Below are 25,928 nucleotides of genomic sequence, written 5' to 3'. Positions count from 1 at the left end.
GGACAATTTTATTTATAAAAGTAAACAAAGTTTTGTTGAGAAGTATGACGGCGCTCCTGTTCAAATCTCTGCTGCCTTTCCCTTATACCTTGGATCTATCCCAAATGATCCAAAAAGAGTTGAATAGAGGGTGAAAAGGAATGGTGAAGGGAATTGGCGCTGAGAGAGTGTGTAGAGATCAGTACTTATCATGGATAACGTGATGACTCAGATCTGCGGGTGTTTTTCTTATTCTTCTTTGGTTTTCCTCACTCCAATGTTCTCCCAATGGGTTTATCAGTACGGAAAAAACATAAAAATGACTAGGGGTTAACCACTGATATATGGGAATATTCTAAAGAAGCTTCTTAAGAGATGGGGTCTATTTTCTCCAAAAACAGTATGTATAGTGGTAGATATACCTGGCTTACATTAGTAAATCTATTCACAATGCTCATCAAGGTTTCTTTCAAGATATTACATCATCGGGATACCTCTCTAAAACAAATGCATACCTCCACTTACACAGGACAAATGTGATGATAAACCTATCAAGGTATCTTTTATATTGGGATCGCAATCCTGACGGTATGCATGTTGAGATAGTGGAATTAATTTCTTATTGTGCGTACCTCACTTACACTTATATAGTGTGCTATCCTCTCATCAAGGTATCTTTATAAAACATGGATGCGTACCAGTACTCACAGATGTTATCGATATGGTATGCTCATCAAGGTATCTTTGTTTTTCTTCAATTCGAATGGAGACTCTTATAAAAGGTATATAATTTTTTAATAGATTATAAACATGAAAATAAAATAATATAAAATGTTGGCTGCAGGCGGCGGCCACCCATGTGGGGGATTGGTTAGACCAACTTTATCCAGACGTGAGGGACCGGTATCCTGACTGACTGAATCGTAAACAAACAAAAGTGGTCGTACCTTTCCCACAGCACGGGTGGGGCAGTGTCCAGCAGGCAATAGTCCTCAGCCAACGCGTTTCGAGTGGGTTACTCTTTGACAAAGAGTAACCCACTCGAAACGCGTTGGCTGAGGACTATTGCCTGCTGGACACTGCCCCACCCGTGCTGTGGGAAAGGTACGACCACTTTTGTTTGTTTACGATTCTATTAAAAAATTATATACCTTTTATAAGAGTCTCCATTCGAATTGAAGAAAAACAAAGATACCTTGATGAGCATACCATATCGATAACATCTGTGAGTACTGGTACGCATCCATGTTTTATAAAGATACCTTGATGAGAGGATAGCACACTATATAAGTGTAAGTGAGGTACGCACAATAAGAAATTAATTCCACTATCTCAACATGCATACCGTCAGGATTGCGATCCCAATATAAAAGATACCTTGATAGGTTTATCATCACATTTGTCCTGTGTAAGTGGAGGTATGCATTTGTTTTAGAGAGATATCCCGATGATGTAATATCTTGAAAGAAACCTTGATGAGCATTGTGAATAGATTTACTAATGTAAGCCAGGTATATCTACCACTATACATACTGTTTTTGGAGAAAATAGACCCCATCTCTTAAGAAGCTTCTTTAGAATATTCCCATATATCAGTGGTTAACCCCTAGTCATTTTTATGTTTTTTCCGTACTGATAAACCCATTGGGAGAACATTGGAGTGAGGAAAACCAAAGAAGAATAAGAAAAACACCCGCAGATCTGAGTCATCACGTTATCCATGATAAGTACTGATCTCTACACACTCTCTCAGCGCCAATTCCCTTCACCATTATTTATAAAAGTGATTGCTATATTACTCTTTATAGAAGTATGTGGCTATGTGCCTTCTCTAACGTCTTGGCGAGTTATTTATGTTATTATAGCACTGGGAATTATTTAAATAAAAAATATATATTTTTATTATTTTGTATTTTTTATGTACATATTTAACAGCGGCCAGCTTATAGTTACCAGAGTCTGTTTTAGATTATGCCCAAATTCCAAAGTCCGTAACTTGACCTGTTCTACAAGTTAGTGGTATCATAAATTTAGGTTGAAGGTTATAAAACTTTATTTTTTGGGTTAAGTGTAATTTTATACAGTGACCTATTTTACTGGGTATCTAGAACGTGACAAATACTACTTATGAAAGGCAGGACTTAAATTTAGAATGTTTTTCTTTTTTTTAGAGTCCTATATTATTTTCAGCCCTAATTTACTTTTACATGGCTAAATGCTGGAAGCCAGACCAACTGGTCAATCGTTCTTTTGCTTCTATGAAAAGCTTTTCAAAGGATTGTCTCTCAGCTGGATGATGGTCATGGATGACAAGCTCTGGCAGCAAGTCTGTGTGTGCCTGGCTCTCAGGCCTGCTGCTGTAATTTAGCTTGATTGCAGCAGTAAAGCTGCTTGCTGGAGATAGCAAAGGATAATATTGGATGTGAGTTTATTTTAGAAATCTGTTGTTGTAGATTACTGCAGCTGAAAAGCATTTAGCCTCAGTGGGAGTTTTTGCTATGAAATGGTTAGCATCATGTCTTGGTCTCCTGCTGATTTGTGAAGTCACACACAATATATATTTACCTTTTCAGTTATGGCATATGGTAAAAAGGGTCTGTGAATATTATCTCTGACCTTGCTGAAATCAGTCGCTGTCCTTCATTAGCCACTGCTGGCAGGGAAAGCAGATCATTTCCAGTGCCGCATACATGGAATTATGCTACTAGCTTCCCAATTTGGAACTTTTTATTCTCTTTTTATGCATCATGCATACGTGTTCTGCTGCTAGACGGGTTCTTTGGGTAGAAGGTTTTATGTATTTAGACTGCATTCTCTTGCTGCAAAAGTGAACTCTAGAAACTCCCGTAGTGACACACTTGTACCCCTTTCACACTGCACAAATAACCCGGTAAATTGCCAGGTCAACGTGGGTCGATGTGCGGTGTGAAAGGGGTACGTTTTGAATTTCCAGGTCGCCTGACGCATTATTTCAACCCGGGAATAAAGTAGGGTTATTACTAGGTCAGGTGTGGTGTGAATGGGTAACCCGGGTCAATGCAATTTGGGACCCGTTTACAGTATGGAGGAGGCGGCGTGGAGATGATCTAATCTCCGAACCCGCCCTTGATGACTCCAGCACAGCCTCTGCTCCCTCCCCTGATGGCAACCCAACCTGGCATATTGCTGGATCGTGTTGCCAGTCTGAAAGGGGTCTCATGGCGAATTGTGTACAATTCCCGGGTGCAACCCCTGATTGCGATGTGAAAGCAGTATACAGGTGATGGAAAATAATGCTTTCCGTGTCAGGCAAGCAGAGTTGATAGATGAAGTGCTTTAAAGTTTTTATTGTTGTTCAATGATATTACATAGTTCTTTGTAGATAATTGTCAATTCTCCACATGCCATAAGTCTAATGGAAGTGTAATACACCAGAATCAAGAAAAAACTGCAGCTAACAGGGCCTGGTTCCGAGATGTAGGCAATTGCCTTCGCAGCTGCCAATTATTATGCTGCAACTGTGCGAAATATGCAAATGTCACAGCCGCTGGTATATGTATTGACATGCCCACTACTGGAGGCGCCTCAGATCCAGAGCTTATGTAACCATCAGACGCACATTGGTTGATATTCTATCTTCTGAGTAACCCTATGGCCTAAGCAACTGAGACGCTGGAGCCATTGTGACTGTGTATAGGTACCTGACTGTAATTCTAGTCGTCTGGAAGGAGACTAAGAAGGTAATCAGGCATGCAAAGGAACAAGCTGAGTAGAAGATGACCCAGTCAGTAGGTAAAGGATAAAATCAAACAAAAGTTTGATGTGACTTAAGATAGTCTGGTTGAGGAAGACAACAAGGTAATAGCAGATCATATAAATATTTTTGCTCCGTATTCATTACAGAAGTAGAGGGGAATGGGCCACAGTTAAGTTGCAAGAACATGCAGAGAAATTAGGTAGATACAAGTACATTTACAGAGGAGAAAGTGCTAACAAAACTAGAAAAATAAGGGAATAAATCAATGGAACCAGATGTGATGCATACAAGGATGCTAGAAGAGCTTAAAGTGGCCCTGGTAACTCCATTAACAGAATTATTTAACCAGTCACTAGCTACTGAAGTAATTCCAGAGGACTGGAATAGCTTGAACATAATCCCACTGCACAAAAGTGGAAGCAAGGAAGAGGCAAGTAACTACCAACCAGTGAGTAGTAAGGAAACTGATGGAAACACTTAAAAGAAAGCATGGATTTACTGGGGGGAGATCATGCCAAACAAATCTTATTAACTTTTTTGACTGGTTAACTAAAGTAATCGATCAAGGGGGAAACATAGATGTAGCTTATCTAGACTTTAGAAAGGTTTGTGACATAGTTGCACATCGCTGACTGCTAAATAAACTGACCATACTGGAGCTGTCCTCACAGCGCAGGATAAGAGCCAGAAACTAATCCAAGGTGAGGATAGACTCCCCCGGCATGTATAAACTCTAGACCGATGGTGCAGTGCGGGATCCTGTGTCCCTCCTTTCCTGCCCACCTCATGTGCCTTTGTCCTAGGTCACCCCCTTCTCCCCATGTCCTGTGTCCTTCATCCCCCTCATGTCCCCAGGTACTGTGTCCCTCCTTTCCGTGTCCACCCCACTCTTGTCCTGTGTCACTCCCTCATGTCCCCAGGTTCTGTGTCCCTCCTTCCCCTTCCACCCCCCTCATGTCCCCATTTTGCCCTTTTCCCCTCACATGCCCAAGTCCTCTGCCACAGCTTTATGGGACTCCATCCATGCAGGGGGGCGGGCAGTAGGCTGAAGTTTTTCCTAGGGTGCTGAGAAACCTTGCACCAGCCCTGATAAACACCCAGGCCCAAATGTATTAAGCCTTAACAAGTGATAAAGTGGAGACTGATAAAGAATGATACATGGCCAGCCAATCAGCTCCTAACTGTCATTTTTCAAACACAGCCTGTGACAAGGCAGCTAGGAAGCTGATTGGCTGGTCATTTATCACTCTTTATCTGTCTCCACTTTATCACTTGTTAAGGCTTATTACATTTGGGCCCCAGGGTAAAAGTGCTTTCAGACGGATGCAGTGAACTTGTCTCTTCATTTTAAGGGCCTTATTCAAGGTTGATTACAAAACAACATTTTCCTCTAATGGGCAAAACCATGTGCACTGCAGGTGGAGCAGATATAACATGTGCAGAGAGAGTTAAGGCCCCCATCCACTAGTCCGATTTGGGCAGTTTTCTTCAGATTTCGACACATCTGACCGTCATATCTGAAGAAAAGTGTCACATCGGATGGCTCTTCCGATCCGATGCGCACTCCCGTGTCAGATATATCTGAACTACAGATCTCTGAGGCTGCCCCAACTATTTATCTGAATCTGAAGAAAACAGGTGCACATCGGATTGTTTTTTTTTACTTCAGATGTATCTGATCAGATTAATCTGAGGCGTCACTTGACTGGCATCTCCCTAGCCACTCGCACCCACCAAGAGGGGGAACAGCGGCAGCATCAGATCAATCGCATGTAGCATGTGTGCATCAGATATATCTGATGCGATCTGGCACATGATAGATCGCATCAGATATATCTGAAGTGAATGTTATTAAAATTAAAGCCAGGGTCTGATCCAATTCCCGGGACGCTCCCGGGAGAGTTCAAGAGAAATCTGATGCTATCTGCAGTTCAGACAAGTCTGAGTAGTGGATGGCCACCTTTAGATTTGGGTGGGGTGTGTTCAAACTGAAATCTAAATTGCAGTGTAAAAATAAATCATCCAGTATTTACCCTGCACAGAAACAATATAACCCACCCAAATCTAACTCTCTCTGCACATGTTATCTGTCCCCACCTGCAGTGCACATGGTTTTGCCCATTAGAGGAAAATGTTGTTTTGCAGTCAACCTTGAATTAGGCCCTAAAAACTTTGTCTAGATCGGGGTAAAATGTTGGATTTTCACAAACATTAATATTTTCAGTTGCCACCCTAGGCATCTGCAACATTTAATTAATAGTAACCCATGAGTTCTAAGTATCTTCAAATAGGATATTTTGCATGGCCATAGTGGGAAAAGCAGCTTTTGGAAGATGTAATAAGGCAGATGGAGAATATGGGGTGAGAAGTCTAATCCAGGGTTAGATAAGTGGATACCCTCATTAAACAAATTGTTGGTAGTCCTAAACTGTCAAAAGGAAATTATGCCACATAATCTAAAAAGTGAATATAGTCCCTTTTTAGTGTTTTTTATTTTTTTTATTTAATATGCGCTAAAGTGCATTTTATTTATTTATTATGTACATGTATCTGAAGTTAGATAACTGATAGTAGATTCTGCTGTGGGCAACGTCTCCAATCCGTGCCTGTTTAGAAGAGCTAACAAATCCCGCCCCCACCCTTCCTAAATAAACTGTAAGATGATTTGTACATCTGTTCTTGTACAGTAAGCGAGCAAATATGATGGAAAGATGTGCTAAAAAGAGAGCTCATCCCTTTCTGATGCTAAGCATCTACTGTTGTACATAACCATTTATCCACCATGTGGCACTGTTCTTTAAACAAAATGAATGATGCTTATCAAAACAAGATATATGTATGCTACATAATGCAAAATAATATTCAGCAAATTAAATTTTTACTGGAATATGACACTTTAACTGGATATATTACAAAAGTTTAAAATATTTCAAACAATTCTGTAAATGTCAGAACAAACAGCCTAAACACTGCGTGCATATTTAAATCTTCATTCTATGCTGGCTGTAAGGATTCTCGCATGCTTATTTTAAAATGTCCTACATTAAGAAAATGAATATATAGTCTTTAGAATACTATATTATATTTTCATTTGTGGAGCTTTGGGGCTGACACTGCATATAGCACGACTGTAGTAATTCCAAGCATTGTGTTCGAAAAGGCATCATAGATTTGGTTATTTCCTGAAAACGATTCTGAACACTGGGGCATGCTGGGTACACTTTCTTTTTTTTTTTTTAATGCCACACTCAATGTTTTTTATCCACCCAATTTGACAAAATCTGTGACAGCGCAATTTTCCCTCATTGTATGTGTGAGTGGGATCATTTGTACTTGTATATTGCAGTTTTGTCACATTTTTAGCAGTCTATGACCTCCAGAGCATATAAAGTGGCCACAGATACTTCCCATTGACACAGACATACTGTAGGGGCACCATTTATGCTATATAGACTATAGGCAGTCCTTTTGTTCTCTACCTCATATGTTTGTTGTACAGATGGAATACATATGATTTCCCGGCGGATGGAATGCCAACTATCATGATCCTGACAGTGGGATTCCGTCCGCAAGAATGCCGGAAGCGGGACGAGCGCTAGAAAGCCCCTTGTGGGCTCGCTGCGCTCGCCACCAGTTATATTCACCCTCTATGGAGGGAGACACCCACAGAATTCTGGTATTCCGGCGGCAGCATTTCACCGCTTGTCGTGATTCCGACGTTTGTATTGTGATTGGCAGGATCCCGCCTGGTGGTATTTTAAATGCTTCCTGTACAGATGGTCCATTTTCTATATTTCCTGTCATTCACTTGGAATACAGAACATTAATCATTGCTTTCACAATTGTCGGGAGAATGGCCTTAAAATATAATTTATACAAGGCAATAATTAGCATTAGTAACCTTTTTTCACTTTCTCACTCGACCGGATGTTTGGATATTAGGTTTTTACAGTAACTCAAGAGAAGCAGTTGCATAGATTTTTGCTTGACATCACTATTGGAGTTATGGTTATGGTAGCTGCAACAAGGATCCACAAAGTCAGCGTTTAGCAGGTTAGCCAGGCAACCCCCCCATATGCCATAGTGCAGGAGCAATTATATGTTGGAGGAAGATGGGGAGTCATGCATAACTACTCCTGGAGGGGAGGGGAACATACCGTAAGGGGGGTAGAGCCCCCTTATACCCAGAGCTGGCCCTGACCAATATGATGCCCTAGGCAAGATTTTGGCTGGTTGGTGCCCCCTAGCACCGCTGCTAGTTCTGCCTCTGACCCTGCACCCCTTTCCCAGCACAATCACTCCTCACCGATAGCAGTCCTCATTTTGGTGCTTCTACTCCCTATATTTTAAATAGGAACAGTGCGCACATTTGGCACACAGCCCAAAAAGGGGCTTGATCTTGCTAGGAAGGGGCATGGCCGCACAATAGTACCCCCAATCCAAATTACGCCACACAATAGTGCAACTTTTTTCACATTTTATCATGCGATAGCGTTCATTCACATAGTAGTACCACTTTACCTTATATACGTTACTCCTCATAGCAGTGCCTCTTATTCACATTACATCACACTGATTTGCTCCTTATTCACATTACACTGCACCATATTGCTGTTTATTCACGTTAGACCACACAGTAGTGCCCTTTCTTATGACACACATTATTACTGTCCTTATAAACATAATGCACCTTACACATTACGCCAACCTTTATTAATGCCCTTATACACATAATGTCCCTTACACATATGACACACATTATTAATGCCCTTATACACATAATGACACATATAATGTCCCTTTCACATATGCCGCACATTATTAGTGCCCTTATACACATAATGACACACATAATGCACCTTACACATATGCTGCACATTATTAATGCATTTATACACATGACACACACAATGCCTCTTACACATATGCCAAACACTACTGCACAACCAACCCACCCACACACAGCACTCACATGGCCGCTAACATTTTGACCTCTGCCTCTGCTTAGATACGGATGTGTCCTCATAGATCTTTCCTCAATATACCATGGATCAGGAGGTACCTGGCGTGAGTCAACTGGCAGCTCTGCTAACATTGGGCACCTTTATTTACGAAAATGCGTCTTATTTGCATTACTACGTGACTAGGATGCACAAGCAGCTACTGCTGATTAAAATGGTATGCGGCATGCCTATATTCTGTGTGCGACTGTGACTTTTATCTGCATATGAAATGCTACATTACAGTGATTTCCATGAATACACTGTAATATAGCATTTCGTATGAAGATACAGCCGCAGTCACACACAGAATATAGGCATGCTGCATATCATTTTAATCAGCAGAAGCTGCTTGTGCCCCTAGGCATATCATATGCCCTAGGCATTTGCCTAGTTTGCCTATGCGTAGGGCTGGCTCTGCTTATAACAGAGACTACTAAAAACAGGGTGAGTCTCCATGCACAATAGCCCCCAGCGGCCAGTGGAGGGCAGTCACTGCTGGTACAGATGAGTGAGAGACTGCGAGGGTGGAGAATAGAGCTGATGTTCACCTGCCACGTGTGCCATGGAATGACATGCAGATAAGTATTTTGCAGAAGTGAAGAAAAAGGAGAGAATATATTTTTGTATTTGGTAACCAAAGTCATGCAACTGAGGGAGAGTTTATTTTGTGATAAGACATGGTCTTGCATCCAACTTTTTCCAGTAACGTACAGTGCTGCACTGCATTCATCACATACCTGTACCGATACCTGTCTTTACATCTTGTGACATCTGCATTCTACACTTAGGCAGAGGAAGGTAACATTGTTAGGTGCAGTACTTGCACGGGCACCTCCCAACGGGTGGTCTTCTGTATGCCGGCGGTTGGGCTCCCGGCGCTCAGTATACCGGCGCCGGGAGCCCGACAGCCGGCATACCGACACTTATTTTCCCTCGTGGGGGTCCACGACCCCCATAGAGGGAGAATAAAATAGTGTGGCGCGCGTAGCGCGCCACCGTGCCCGTAGCGTGGTGAGCGCAGCGAGCCCGCAAGGAGCTCATTTGCGCTCGCCACACTGTCGGTAAGCCGGCGGTCGGGCTCCCGGCGCCGGTATGCTGGTCGCCGGGAGCCCGACCGCCGGCCAGCCGTAGTGAACTCCCTCCCAACACATGCATGGTTGCAGGGAATTATACACACAAACATTTTTAAATACTGTAGCTCCAGGGCCGTAACTAGGTGTATGTGGCACCACACATAGCGCTGCAGGGTAGGGGGCGCTGTTGGAGGCACTTGTAAATTATCCGTTTAAATGACTTTCACTTGCAGCTTCCCCCTTTTTGAAGCCCAGCATCTCCTGATGGCCCCTGTCTCCTTCCCCCACCACTTTCGTCATTAATACCAATACAACATTCATGAACTTAACTTGATAGTCACACGGTCCTTTATTACATTTCAAGATGCTGACACACTCGAGATTCAAACCCATTGCCTGTGGCATTGCAGTCAGATACTCTATTCATTGACCTACTTGTCCTTGCATAGAAAGCTAGAGAATTCTAACTATTTGAAGCTTTCCTTGTACTTTGTGAAAAAAATGATTAGCATTGCAGCTGAGCAGATCTATGTAGGGTGTGGCTGCAGGGGATTGGATGTGTGGCTGGACACTACGTAGATCTGCTCAGTTGCAATACTGGTTTTTTTTTTTTTTTTTTGTTTTTTTTTTACAAAGTGCAAGTAGCTTCATATAGTTTGAAGTTGTACTGAAGATCATGGGACGCAGAGGAAAGGAGCTACTCTCTTGACGTTATACTAGTCTAATTAGGTGCCAGCTCTCACGGTCTGCCTGCAATCCCATGGTCCAGTGTCCCAGACCATCAAGTACATGAGAGCAGCCCTAAGGAAAACAGCCCAGGGCTTCCACTTAAGGGCCCTACACACAGGGGAGATTTCCCCATAGATGTGTGCTGAACGATACAGAACAGACCGCTCAGCACACATCTCTTCCCCCGCTCAACACAGCGCGATGTGTGCTGAGCGAGGGGGGGCGCTCATTTCACCCAGCAGTGAAGTGAATGACCTGGTAGATTGTGCCTGCATGCAGACCAGTCTAGAATCTGAGATATTGTCATGTGGGGCCGCACATCGCTATCGCCATGGGGCATGAGAGATCCGTGCTTAATTTCTAAGCAATCTAGTCAGATTGCTTTAAAATTAAGTATACATCTCTTCGTGTGAACCCACCTTAAGTCATTTAGAAGGTATATTTTAGTAGATAAAGTTGACATTATTTATTATGTATTTTAGTGTACAGATAGGCTGTGTCATCCTTCCTGTTGCTATGTAAAGGATGGCTGCATGTATGGTGTAATGGTAAGCATTACTGCTTCGTAGTACTAAGGGCTTAGGTTCAACTCCCACCATACACACGGTGAGATTTTGGCTATCTTCGATTTTGACTAAGTGCCAGTTTTGACCATACTTTAGTCTTTCTAGCCTTGCCGCGCATCAGGATCACAATGTGGCAAACACCTTGCGATTTGCACTAACTTTCCTTGCTATTTTGACTATATAGTCAAAATCGCAAGGATAAATTTCACCGTGTTTACACACCTTAACTGTGTGGACTTTGTATACAATCCTAGAGCTTGCATAGGTTTCCTCCAGGTACTCCGGTTCCCTCCCACAATCCAAAAATATACCCCGGGACTGGCAAAAACAGCCCACACAAAAAGCTTAGGAAAAAGACATATGTCATTTCTCCACAGTGAGTCTGTATCGGCAGGCAGAGTAAAGCTGGGTACACATTAGACCAGGGGTGGGCAATTATTTCAGCTGGGGGGCCGCTTAACACTTCCAGCGAATATTCGAGGGCCACACACAAAATACTCAAAAAGAGATCCCTTTTTACACATTACGGCAGACAGCGTGCCCTTTTTACAGATTACGACAGACAGCACCCCCATTTTTATAATTACGGCAGACAGCGCCCCCGCTTTTATACATTACGGCAGACAGCGCCCCCGCTTTTATACATTACGGCAGACAGCGTCCCCGTTTTTATACATTACGGCAGACAGTGCCCCCGTTTTTACACATTACGGCAGACAGCACCCCCGTTTTTACACATTACGGCAGCAAGCGCCCCCGTTTTTACACATTACGGCAGATAGCATCCCCTTTTTACACATTACGGCAGACATCGCCCCCGTTTTTATACATTACGGCAGACAGTGCCCCCGTTTTTACACATTACGGCAGACATCGCCCCCGTTTTTATACATTACGGCAGACAGCACCCCCGTTTTTATAATTACGGCAGACATCGCCCCCGTTTTTACACATTACGGCAGACAGCGCCCCCGTTTTTACACATTACGGCAGACAGCGCCCCCCGTTTTTACACATTACGGCAGACAGGGCCCCCGTTTTTACACATTACGGCAGACAGTCCCTACCCCCCTTTCCCCACCCTCCCCCTAAACCTATATAGCAGTCCTTACCCTCCCCCCCCCCCCACTCCCCTAAACCCATACAACCGGTTTTAACTCCCCTCCCCATAACTGATAGGGCAGCTTTAGCTTTATCCAGGGGGTTTACCTATTTGTCAGTGACGATCCCCACTGTCAGTGATGATCCGCGCTGCTGCTGATGCTGCTTCTCCCCGCTGGCCGCCGTTTCTTCTCCCCACTGGCCTCCGCTTGTGCTCCCCACTGGCCGCTTCGTTCTGCTCAGAGTCCCACTCTGCAGTGCCCGCACAGCGCCGCCCCCGTGACGCCCCCCGTGACGCCCAGCGCATGAGATAGAGGAAATCTCGGTCAGCTGACCATGTGACGTGACCGGGATTTCCTCAGCGGCGCCGCGTCTGCGAGCAGTGCAATGACAAGCGGCCTGTCGGGCCTCTTGTCATTGCACTCTGGTGGGGCACAGCGGGCCAGGCAGGATCGGTCCGCGGGCCGCATCCGGCCCGCGGGCCGCACGTTGCCCACCCCTACATTAGACGATAAATCGGACAATTTGTTTCTGTGAGCTGAATCGGAATGACAAATCGTCCACATTGTCCAGTGTGAGTCACTCGTTACATCTTCAGATTGGTTGTACATGTAGGTCAGTCTAAAGATATCATCAATGATTTTGAGCAAATCATCTAGTGTGTACTCACTTCCTACATTTATACCTGATACATCATTAACAACCAAACTACCGAACGACACACGATAAATCATTTGATTATTTGTAAGATTGCACAGTACATATGCACTATATAATTTATCCAGGAGTTCAAGGGAAATCGGGAGGATAATTGCGTCATTTTGAAGTACAAAAAAAACAGTTTTCAGTGGCCTTTTCAGCTTATACAGAAATTTTTTTTTTTGTTTTTGTTCTTACCCCATAGAGGTGCATTCCAGAAACAGGTGAGGGTTCCTTCCTGTAATGTGCATAGCAGCTTAAGTGGGGTTCACTACGATCTGCCGGCGGCCGGCCTCCCGGCGACCAGCATACCGGCGCCGGGAGGCCGGCCGCCGGCTTACCGACAGTGTGGCGAGCGCAAATGAGCCCCTTGCGGGCTCGCTGCGCTCGCCACGCTACGCGCGCCACACTAATTTCTTCTCCCTCCAGGGGGGTCGTGGACCCCCACGAGGGAGAATAAGTGTCAGTATGCCGGCTGTCGGGCTCCCGGCGCCGGTATGCTGGTCGCCGGGAGCCCGACCGCCGGCATACTGAAGACCACCCACTTAAGTGAACCTCCCCTATGGTTTTCAACTAAAATGGCCTTTGGTGATCCTTGCAGAATACTAAAAGCTAGTTTTGTGAAACCAATCCTATCCAAGGACCACAAGAAATTTTTATTTATTAACCTTTACATATGTAGTACCAACATATTCTGTTACATTTTACAATTGTTTACAATACCCTGGGTAATAACAGGCGGAAAAAGAGGTAAAGGGTCCTGTCCGCAGCGTACAATATATAAAGATAATTTAATGTTTTCACTAACTGGTGTAGTGCATCTGGGTTGGCAACGATTAGTCGACAGTTATGTCTACATGAACAGAGCTGGATTATAGGAGGGGTAACGGGCAGTTGCCCCGGGGCCACCGCACACTGTCCTCCAGACTCCCCACTGCTACTGTGGCTGCTTAATGTTTCGGGGTGGCAGTGGGGCATCTACTTTACAAGCGCACAAATAGAAGTGTCTTGTGGGAGTTCCATGATCTACATTCTGTTCTGACTATGCTGAAGGGAAGCCTGTTTCAGATGGGTCTCTTACACCAAGGATAGGGTAGGTGTAAGTGCCCATACTAATGATGAGGGTTGTGGCTGCGAGTAAATATAGTCCCAGCATACTGTACTGTTAGCAGTATGTTTGCAGTCCCTGTGCAGCAGCATATGAAGCTGTTTGTGACACAGAATCAGCTCCGCGGTATAGGAAAACACTGTAGCCAAATTTGTAATCTGCAACAATGAATATGTATCTTAACTCGCCACAGTATCTTGAGACTTTAAGGTCAACTTTCAACAACTTAAGTATAGAGATCTGTAAGCCCAATTATGAAATGTACAGTACTGACTGAATTAGGATATCATGTCATTTACATGTGAGCTGAATAAGATTAAAGATACCTAAATACAGCTACTGCTCAGTGTTGTGTGGTTACACATAATGCCAGGATAGTCCCTTTATGTGTGAGATCTAGGACATGTCCCATTTTCACACCTTTACCATCCACAGTGGATAAAAAAATTACCTATATTTGAAAATAATATTTTAAACCTACCGGTAAATCTTTTTCTCCTAGTCCGTAGAGGATGCTGGGGACTCCGTAAGGACCATGGGGTATAGACGGGCTCCGCAGGAGATATGGGCATTATAAAGAACTTTTAGAATGGGTGTGCACTGGCTCCTCCCTCTACGCCCCTCCTCCAGACCTCAGTTAGAGAAACTGTGCCCAGAGGAGATGGACAATATGACAATCTAAGGGCAAGATTCATACCAGCCCACACCATCAACACCGTATAACCTGGAATATACGCAACCAGTTAACAGTATGAACAAAAACCAGTATCAGCTAAAGACTTATCTCAACTGTAAAATAATCCTTATGTAAGCGACAACTATATACAAGCCTTGCAGATTTCGTCTGCACTGGGACGGGCGCCCAGCATACTCTACGGACTAGGAGAAAAAGATTTACCGGTAGGTTTAAAATCTTATTTTCTCTTACGTCCTAGAGGATGCTGGGGACTCCGTAAGGACCATGGGGTTTATACCAAAGCTCCAGACCAGGCGGGAGAGTGCGGACGACTCTGCAGCACCGACTGAGCAAATGCAAGGTCCTCATCAGCCAGGGTATCAAACTTATAGAACTTTGCAAAAGTGTTTGAACCTGACCAAGTAGCTGCTCGGCAAAGCTGTAAAGCCGAGACGCCTCGGGCAGCCGCCCAAGAAGAGGCCACCTTCCTAGTGGAATGGGCCTTTACTGAATTTAACTGCAATCCCGCCGTAGAATGAGCCTGCTGAATCGTGTTACAGATCCAGCGAGCAATAGTCTGCTTCGAGGCAGGAGCGCCAACTTTGTTGGATGCATACAGGACAAACAGTGCTACTGTTTTCCTAACTCGAGCCGTCCTGGCTACATAGATTTTTAAGGCCCTGACTACATCCAGGGATTTGGAATCCTCAAACCGCGGTAAGTCTTGGAACACGCAGGGCCCCTGTTGTAACAGGTCCTCCCTGAGAGGAAGAGGCCATGGATCTTCCGTGAACATCTCCTGAAGATCCGAATACCAGGCCTTTCGAGGCCAATCTGGAACAATGAGGATTGTTCTCACACTTTGTCTTATGATTCTCAATATTTTTGAGATGAGAGGAAGAGGGGGGAACACATAGACCGACTGAAACACCCAAGGTGTCACCAGGGCGTCCACCGCTACTGCCTGATGGTCCCTTGACCTGACACAATACATCCGAAGCTTCTTGTTGAGGCGTGATGCCATCATGTCTATGTGAGGAATTCCCCAAAGACTTGTTATCTCTGTAAAAATGTCTTGATGAAGTCCCCACTCTCCTGGATGGAGATCGTGTCTGCTGAGGAAGTCTGCTTCCCAGTTGTCCACTCCCGGAATGAAGACCGCTGACAGAGCGCATACGTGATTTTCCGCCCAGCGCAGAATCCTGGTGACTTCCGCCATTGCCACTCTGCTCCTTGTCCCGCCTTGGTGGTTTACATAAGCCACAGCTGTGACGTTGTCTTATTGAATCAGAACCGGTAGGTCTCGAAGAAGTTTCTCCGCTTGTCGTAGGCCGTTGTATATGGCCCTCAATTCCAGAATGTTGATGTGTAGACAAGCCTCCTGGCTTGACCATAGGCCCTGAAAACTTTTTCCTTGTGTGACTGCTCCCCATCCTCGGAGGCTCGCGTCCGTGGTCACCAGAACCCAGTCTTGAATGCCGAACCTGCGACCCTCTAGAAGGTGAGCACCCACAGCCACCACAGGAGAGACACCCTGGCCCGGGGGGACAGGCTTATCTTCTGATGTATTAGTAGATGGGACCCTGACCACTTGTCCAGGAGGTCCCACTGAAACGACCTTGCATGAAACCTGCCGAAGGGGATGGCCTCGTAGGCTGCCACCATTTTCCCCAGAACTCGAGTGCATTCATGAACAGACGCTCTTTTTTTGGTTTTAGCAAGTCTCTGACCATGTTCTGGAGGTCCTGGGCTTTTTCCATCGGGAGAAAAACCCTCTTCTGTTCCGTGTCCAGAATCATGCCTAGGAATGATAGTCGAGTCGTTGGAACCAATTGTGACTTTGGCAGATTGAGAATCCAACCGTGTTGTTGTAGCACTCTCAGGGAGAGCGACACGCTCTTCTGCAATTGATCTCTCGATCTTGCTTTTATCAGGAGATCGTCCAAGTATGGGATATTTGTGACTCCCTGCCTGCGCAGGAGCACCATCATCTCCGCCATCACCTTGGTGAAAATCCTCGGGGCCGTGGAAAGCCCAAACGGCAACGTCTGAACTGGTAATGACAGTCCCGTACAGCGAATCTCAGGTACGCCTGATGAAGAGGATATATGGGGACATGAAGGTATGCATCCTCTATGTCGAGTGACACCATAAAATCCCCCCCTTCCAGACTGGAGATCACAGCCCGGAGCGATTCCATCTTGAATTTGAACTTTTTCAAGTACAGGTTTAGGGATTTTAGATTTAAAATGGGTCTGACCGAACCATACGGCTTCGGGACCACGAACAGGGTTTTATAGTACCCTTTCCCCTGTTGAACTTGGGGAACCTTGACAATCACTTGCTGTTGATACAGTTTTTGAATTGCAGCTAACACTACTTCCCTCTCTGGGGAAGAAGCTGGCAAGGCCGACCTGAAAAAACGGGCGAGGGGGCACCTCTTCGAATTCCAGTTTGTAGCCTTGGGATACAATATCCATCGCCCAAGGATCCACGTCTGACAGAACCCAGACCTGGCTGAAGAGTCGAAGACGTGCCCCCACCGGTGTGGATTCCCTCAGTGGAGCCCCAGCGTCATGCGGTGGATTTAGTAGGACTTCTGCTCCTGGGAACTAGCCGGAGCAGGAGCTCTCTTACCTCTACCCTTACCTCTGGCGAGGAAAGATGAGCCCCGACCTCTTCTGGACTTATGCGACCGAAAGGACTGCATCTGATATTGTGGAGTTTTCTTTTGCTGCGGGGGAGCAAAAGGCAAAAAGGTAGATTTACCCGTGGTAGCTGTGGCAACCAGGTCCGCGAGACCTTCCCCAAATAAAACTTCACCTTTGTATGGCAAAACCTCCATATGCTTCTTTGAGTCTGCATCACCCGTCCATTGGCGGGTCCACAGGGCTCGCCTAGCAGAAATCGCCATGGCGTTGGCTCTCGAACCCAGCAGCCCAACGTCTCTTTGAGCGTCCCTCTCTGAGCAAAGCACCTGTATGCGCATAAATAGACTTTAAAGTAGTTTCCTGACTGCGATCAGCAGGATCCTTGAGGGCTGCCGTGTCTGGAGACTGTAGCGCCACTTTCTTGGACAGGCGTGTTAAAGCCTTGTCCACCCTGGGTGAGGATTCCCATCGTACCCTGTCCTGTGCAGGGAAAGGATACGCCATAAGAATCCTCTTGGGAATCTGCAGTTTTTTATCTGGAGTTTCCCAAGCTTTTTCAAATAACTTTTTGCCACCCTTGGGTGTAACCTCGCTTCATCGTAGTCGACACTGGAGTCAGAGTCCGTGTCGGTATCAGTGTCTGCTATTTGGGATAGGGGACGTTTTTGAGACCCAGAAGGGCCCGGTGACCCAGCCGAAGCCGTGGATTGACTCCCTGCTTTTTCCCTGGACTCTGCTTTGTCCAATCTCTTATGTAATAATGTCACATTTGCATTTAAAACATTCCACATGTCCATCCAATCATGAGTCTGCGTTGCCGACGGAGACACCACAGTCATCTGCTCCACCTCCTCCTTAGCTGAGCCTTCCGCATCAGACATGCCGACACACTCGTACCGACACCCCCACACACACAGGGATATCGTTATAAGGACACAGTTCCCCAATAAGGCCCTTTGGAGAGACAGAGAGAGAGTATGTCAGCACACACCCAGCGCCAACTGACACTGGAAAATAAACTCCCAGATAATAGTGCTTTTATATTAATAACTGTGTTAATACACTCACTGCGCCTTACAAGTGCCCCCCCCCCCCTCCTCTTTTCAGCCCTGTGTCACCGTGTTCAGCAGGGGAGAGACTGGGGAGCCAGCTTCTCTGCAGATCTCTGTGGAGAAAATGGCGCTGGTTAGTGCTGAGGGACCAAGCTCCACCCCCTCCAGCGGCGGGCTTCGGTCCCGCTCAAAGTATCTCAAACTGGCGGGGGATTTAAAGAATTACTGCCTCTGCAGTGTCCAACCTAATAATGCCAGATATAGTGGTTTTATTGCTGGCCAGGGGGCGCCCCCCCTGCGCCCTGCACCCATCAGTGCCCACTAGTGTGTGTATTGTGTGGGAGCAATGGCGCGCAGCGTTACTGCTGCGCGCTTACCTCAGTGAAGATCTGAAGTCTTCTGCCGCCTTGAAGTCTTCTTTTCTTCTTATACTCACCCGGCTTCTATCTTCCGGCTCTGCGAGGAGGACGGCGGCGCGGCTCCGGGACGAACAGCGTGGGGAGACCTGCGTTCCGACTCCCTCTGGAGGTAATGGTGTCCAGTAGCCTAAGAAGCAGAGCCTATCACTTAAGTAGGTCTGCTTCTCTCCCCTCAGTCCCACGATGCAGGGAGCCTGTTGCCAGCAGTGCTCCCTGAAAATAAAAAAACCTAACAAAATTCTTTATCAGAGAAACTCAGGAGAGCTCCCCTGTAATGCACCCAATCTCCTCTGGGCACAGGATCTAACTGAGGTCTGGAGGAGGGGCATAGAGGGAGGAGCCAGTGCACACCTATTCTAAAGTTCTTTATAGTGCCCATATCTCCTGCGGAGCCTGTCTATACCCCATGGTCCTTACGGAGTCCCCAGCATCCTCTAGGACGTAAGAGAAATATAATTTCAGTGTAATCTGTAGATAGTGACCAATGTAGAATGATGCACAAAATCAAAAAGATTGTGATTTCCTGTGTCACAATTCTAGACCAGTATGGCTGGCTAGCCTTAAGCTGGGTACACAGTAGACAATCTGCAAATGACGCAATTATCCTCCCGATTTCCCTTGAACTCCTGGATAAATTATATAGTGCATACGCCCTGTGCAATCTTACAAACAACCAATTGATATATCATGTATCGTTCGGTAGTTTGGTTGTTACTGATGTATCGTATATATGTAGGAAGTGAGTACACACGATTTGCTCAAAATCATTGCTGATCTCTTTAGATTGACCTGCATGTACGACCAATCTGAAGATGTAACAAATGACTTACACTGGACAATGTAGACTATTTGTCGTTCTGATTCAGCTCAAAGCCACAAATCGTCTGATTTATCATCTAATGTGTACCCAGCTTTAATCTGCCTGCCGATACAGACTCACTGTGGAGAAATTATATAAGCAGTTATCTTTTTCCTAAACTTTTTGTATGGACTGTTTCTGCCATTCCCAGGGTTTAGGGATTCCTTGTCCATGTCGGTGACTTGTTACCCTCCTTCAGTGCAGTGGGAGAAGTCAGTTACTCGCTGCCACCACCAGGCTCCTACACCAGTACCTGGAACCACTTGTTCCTTCAGGCTCCTCCAACGGCACCTGAAACTACTTACATGCTGCTGCAACACCTACTGGTTGGTGTGTTGTATGGAAAATTTAGTTAAATGAGCTAGGAATGTCACAGCATAAAGGTGTTATACTCCTCTGGATGTTGAGAGGATCTACTTTATGGACTTGCAAAGCCCATTTTACATAGTTTTGTCACATATGTTGACAGATGATAAACCAGCCTTTTTAAATCCATTATGATTTAGGTCCCAAATCTTGCAATTAAAATTTATCATCACGAAATGATGCCATCCAAAACTGGATAGTTACCGTATATACTCGAGTATAAGTCGACCCGAATATAAGCCGAGGCACCTAATTTTACCACAGAAACCTGGGAAAACTTATTGACTCGAGTATAAGCCTAGGGTGGGAAATGCAGCTCTAGCCGTACACAGCCATCACACTGCCAGATATGCCCCACTCAGTGCCAGATATGCCCCACTCAGTGCCAGGTATGCCCCCCTCAGTGCCAGGTATGCCTCCTCATAGTGCCAGATATGCCCCCTCATAGTGCCAGCTAATTACCTTCCGCAGCTCCCGCGCTGTCTTGTGAAGGAGGGACACGGAGGGCACTGCGCGCGCCTCTCCTGTGTCCCTCCTGCGTCTCCGGCGGCCGCGGCGGGTCTGTTAAATGAAGTGCCGGTTCATGAGCCAATCAGAGCTCACGAACGGGTATTTCCTCTAATAGACCCGCCGGAGACGCAGGAGGGACACAGGAGAGGTGCGCGCAGTGCCCTCCGTGTCCCTCCTTCATACTGCACTGACTGCTCTCCGTGTCCCCACTTCCCTGCACTGACTCGAGTATAAGCCGAGGGGGCTTTTTCAGCACAAAAAAAAGTGCTGAAAAAGTCGGCTTATACTAGAGTATACACTGTACTCAATTTATTTATTACTGATTATTTCTATAGCGCACAAGAAATTCTGCAGTGTTTTACCGAAAATATTTGTCCATTGATACTAGTCCCTGCCCATGGGGAGCTTACCATCTATGTTCCCTACCACATGTACATACAGACTACGGTTAATTTTTTTTAGTCAGAAGCCAACTAACCTACTAATATATTTTTGGATTGTGGGAGGAAACCGGAGTACCTGGAGCCTACGCAAGCTCTAGGAATGTATATAAAGGCCACACAGTTAAGGTGTGTACACACGATTAAACTTATTCTTGTGATATGACTATATAGTCAAAATCCCAAGGAAAGTTAGTGCAAATCGCAAGGTGTTTGCCACATTGTTATACTGATGCGTGGTCCTTTGGGGTCGGTATCGCAAGGCTAGATAAACTGTGCAGGCAAGTCAATTTTGACTGTCTAGTACTAAAGTATAGTCAAAATTGGCACTTATCGCGTAGTCCATATCGCATAGTCAAAATCGAAGATAGCCAAAATCTCACCGTGTGTATGCACCTTAAGGTCCTTGGTGGGAGTTGAACCTAAGCCCTTAGTGCTACGAAGCAGTAATACTTACCATTACACCATAAATGCTGCCATCCTTTACATACCAACAGGAAGGATGACCCCCCTGTGATGAATCTATGCTAAGATACCACACCTAACCAAATGATCTATTTAGTGATAAACCCAGTTTGAGTTAAAACATAAATATATCCTACATTATGGAAGACATCTCCAGAAAACTGGGGGGGGGGGGGGGGGACAAACAACCCAACAACACAACCCACCGGAATACCAAAAGACAAATGTACCATTGGCATTCATACAGTAGAAAATGGTTAATTAAATGCTTGTTCAGCATGTTATTAGGTCTGTCTGTGTTACACAATAGGCTTATCTTAAAGTGTGTACACATGGTGAGATAAATCTAAGATTTTGACTGTATAGTCAAAATCTTATGAATAGTTAGTGCATATCGCAAGGTGTTAGGCAGCTTGCGATACCGATTCGATCCTGATGCACGCTCCCGTGGGGTCGGTATCGAAAGGCTAGATAGACTGTGCAGGCAAGTCAGTCTTGACTGTCTGGTGTATTATCTAGTACAAAGTATAGTCAAAAGTGGCACTGATACCCCTTTTATACCACCTGAAATATCCCGGGATTTTGCACGGGAGCGCACAAAACCCCGGGACTGCAGGCGGTGTAAAAGGGTTCTTCTCCTAAACCCCAGGTCCACTTTCCCGGGAATCCAACCCGGCTTGTACGCAGGGTTGGACACTGGCAGGAGGCGGTGTAAATGGATAAGCCGGGTCAGCCAACCGGGCACCCATTTAACAGCATGGCAAACCTCCCGTACGGCGGTGTCTGGTGGGCGGTCGGGAGGCTGGGGGTCACGGCGCACACTGTCTATGCAGACAGCGGCGCCGTGCTGGTTGCCATGCAGCGGTTGGGGACATGTCACATGCTGTCTATGCAGACAGCAGCGCCATGTCTGGTGCCTGGAAGTGCCGGAGGCTGGGGGCAGCACAGCAGCTTTCAGATTGCTGGGCTTGCCCCCAGCGTGACGCTCTGGAGCACCGGTCTGCAGGATTTCCCCGGCGCTTGGAGATGGCATCTCTAAGCACCGGCCCACAAGACTCTGCACCCGGGTGCAGTGTAAACGGTGCCGATCCGTGAATATCAGGGATCGGCACTGCGGTGTAAATGGCAGGGGAGTCCCGGGTCTGACCCAGCTTGGAATCGTGTTCCAAACTCTGGGTCAGACCCGGGATTTTGGTGTAAAAGTCGTATTAGTCAAAATCGTACATAGATAAAATCTCAAGCACAGATAGTCAAAATGCTATCTGGACTCTGGGGGAGTTCAAGGAAAATCGCATAGTCAAAATTGGGCATAGCAAGGATCTCACTGTGTATACACACCTTTACAAGGATATATTGGAGTATATGCATCAGTGCCTGTGGAGAGATAAGGGGCCTAATTCAGATCTGATTGCAGCAGAAAATTTGTTAGCTAATGGGCAAAACCATGTGCACTGCAGGGGGGAAGATATAACATGTGCAGAGAGAGTTAGATTTGGGTGGGGTGTGTTCAAACTGAAATCTAAATTACAGTGTAAAAAAAAATCAGCCTGTATTTACCCTGCACAGAAACAAAATAACCCTCCCAAATCTAAGGGGCCGCTCATTTCACACAGCGGGTGAAATGAGTGACATGCTAGATTGAGCCTGCATGCAGGCCAATCTAGCACCGGCGATAGCCCCGCGCATCGCTATCGCTGTGGGGGGTACACACGAGTGATCTGTTCTTAAAATCTATGCAATCTAGTCAGATTGCTTAGATTTTAAGCATGGATCTCCGTGAGTACCCCCCCTTAACTCTATCTGCACATGTTATATTTGCCTCCCTGCAGTGCACATGGTTTTCCCAATAGCTAACAAATTTGCTGCTGTGATCAGATCTGAATTATGCCCAAAGTACCAACCAATTCTTCTCCCTGAGTCACATTTATGGGTAACATGCAGGTGCTAAATAGGGTAATTTCCAGTGCCAGTTAATATTATTGGCGAATATCAATACCTGCTCAGTGTCCTCTTGGAAGCCTGTCTTATTCTATTCATTGTCATTGTTTATTGTTAAATTTGGCATCAGTATGTTGTAACCATTGTTCTAAATACACTTTATAGTTTCTCAGGAGTGTTTTTAAAACCAATAGACTACCTCATGCCGCCAAAATATACTGCTTCCAGACATACTGGCCACGTAAATACCATAAATGTAAAAATTTGTAAGCTAGAGCATACGGATCTCGCATACAGGAACCATGTCTGTGTGATTTTGTGACCCTTTTATATTTTACCTTTTAGGTGCAGGGCAGTTGAAATTCTGTTTTTATAAAAAAAAAAAAAAATGTCATGGCTCCCCTCAAAGAAATAGTTTTTGTGTATATTTTGACCTCCTTTACATAAATAGGCCCATCTTAATCAATGTTGTATTTTGTCTACTAGGTTGGATTGTTTCATAGTAATTACTCCCTTTTGCAATATGTGTTGCTTGTTGAAGGGATGTAAAATTGATTTCTTCTGTAATACCTGCTCTAATCCCGCCTCCCAAATGAATAAAGCTACAGATATTGTGGCCAGTATTTCCATAGTCTGTCACTGTGAAGTACATCCCATCCCTTATGCTGGCTTATTTGAATGCACAAGTGCAAAGGCTACTTTCCGTTCATTGCTGTGCAAAATGTAAGAAAGGGGATGTCTCCTTTTTCATTGTGGCTTTGGTGACAAAGGAATTCCTATTTGAATTACTCTGCTTTATCCAAGCCCCCTCCTAGCCTTTAGTTAACAGCAGTCGGTCATTGCAGTGTCCTGACGTCACTCAGTGTGTGCATAAGCTGTGCTATTGTTTTACGGAGAGCAGGGCTGTGGACTACTGCAGTATCTGGTTTCTGCTACCTATTTCTGCCTCGCTGCATCATAGAAAATACACATTGGCCTATGCTTGCCAATTGGACTGAAATAGCCGCTCATGATTTTTTTTTTTTCTGCTCTCTCCGTCAAGAGGGGTCTTTCAGCCTCAGTGAGAGTGTTCTGCAGCCTTCAGCTTTAGAGAAAGGTATTTGGCAGCTGGATAGCTGGGACTGCATTGTCTGGCTTCATGATCCCTGCTGTGTAAAATCCCCATATATTTCATCCCTCATTTTATTCTAATTTATTTAACTCTGATCAGAGGCCAGCCATGTTTGGTACAGAATCCTCATGTAAGTAAATGCATCTCAATGTATTCCTCTGTTTTATTTCTGTATGTATGTATTTGAATTATTACTATTATTTGTTAATGCTTAAATCTGGGCTATGGTTAACTTGCATTTCATTGCATAGGATGTGTCGTATGTTATTTACTGCATTTCTGCTGGGCTGTCTGCATGCTGCTTTTAGGTAGTCAGCCAGCTTCCATCCTTCCCTGGCTGCAGAGTAGGGAAGAGGAGAGCTACAGCTTACAGGGAATGTACTGACACACTGAGAACATGTCAGTGATTCCTCCCAGCCAGTAATGGACACAACATTCTGTATTTTCCTACAGAACTGCTCTCTTGTGAGGCCGTGTTTGTCCCCATTGGGAGGGATATAGGATGAGAATATTACTGGGATCTAGGGGAAATTACCGGGTTGATCTTGACACATGTCCAGAAATCACTGATTGACGGAAGAATCTCTTAAGCTGGGATTTTGTAGACTCATATTAACACTAAATGATTATTGTGTTACAAATGTACAATGACACATTAATGTCTGTTTATTTTTGAAAGGATGCTCTATTGAAGATAATGACCGAGTCACACTGTAGCACAACCTTTATAATGTAAGATCACCTTGATTGTAAAGAGATACTGTAGATGTGTGGCTGAAATGGAGAAGAAATGCAGCGACTATTAAGAGTCCACTGTTCCGTTATATTCATAGTCTGCTGCTCTTTTACATTACAATAAATCCAAAGCTTATCCATTATGGAACTTCTTGACACGTGTTTTGATACACATCTTGTAGCATCTTTGTACTGTGTTCCCATATGCATTTAGAGGGTGTGTGCAATGTGCGTGTCTTTCTGCAAATCGCAGTGCATCCAACAATCTTCTAATAATTAAGTGCTATGGGGACATGATAGTGTAACATGGTGCTGCAAGGAGACAAGCAGGTGCCCAAAGCCTATTGTGACATTGAAAAGGGAAGTCTGGGGCTGATCTGTGAACTTGTAGTACTCTGACCTCACCAGCATATGATCCAACCCATTACCTGCTCATGCTACATAGAACTGGGTTTTATAGAACTATACTGTATATGCCTTAAGGAATAAAAAAACACCCACTGCAGAATTTGTTACATTTTAAACAGTGATCTAGGTTAGTTGACATAATTTTGCATAAACAAGCAATAGGATTTCTTTAGAATAGATTTGCTGATGCTTGGATAATACAGGTTGTGATTGCATAGCTACTGTTATCTCATGTTGTTACCATTACCAGTAGACTTTTTAATGTGATGCATTTAAACAAATAATGGTTTCCGCCGTTCAGTAG

At 45.1% G+C, this 25,928-nt stretch overlaps 1 protein-coding gene and 1 long non-coding RNA gene across 8 annotated transcripts in view; one reads left to right on the top strand and one right to left on the bottom strand.

Annotated features, from left to right (window-relative positions):
* ST7 (suppression of tumorigenicity 7) overlaps positions 1 to 25,928 on the top strand; it is a 240,173-nt gene that overhangs the window by 56,709 nt on the left and 157,536 nt on the right. Inside the window, exon 1 of one of the 7 annotated variants that reach the window (XM_063927226.1) lies at positions 24,231 to 24,611. The exons of the other annotated variants lie outside the window; for them this stretch is intronic. Coding sequence (XP_063783296.1) covers positions 24,590 to 24,611 — 22 coding nt within the window. The 5' untranslated portion in view covers positions 24,231 to 24,589. Of the gene's footprint in view, positions 1 to 24,230; positions 24,612 to 25,928 lie in introns of those variants that run through there. 7 annotated transcript variants of the gene reach the window in all.
* LOC134932637 (uncharacterized) overlaps positions 1 to 25,928 on the bottom strand; it is a 126,397-nt gene that overhangs the window by 16,207 nt on the left and 84,262 nt on the right. The gene's annotated exons all lie outside the window — the stretch shown is intronic.

Source organism: Pseudophryne corroboree, chromosome 6 (assembly GCF_028390025.1).
Source record: "Pseudophryne corroboree isolate aPseCor3 chromosome 6, aPseCor3.hap2, whole genome shotgun sequence".
NCBI lineage: Eukaryota > Metazoa > Chordata > Amphibia > Anura > Myobatrachidae > Pseudophryne > Pseudophryne corroboree.
The sequence above is the reverse complement of the archived record's forward strand: the minus strand, read 5'-3'. Positions and strand labels throughout refer to the sequence as shown.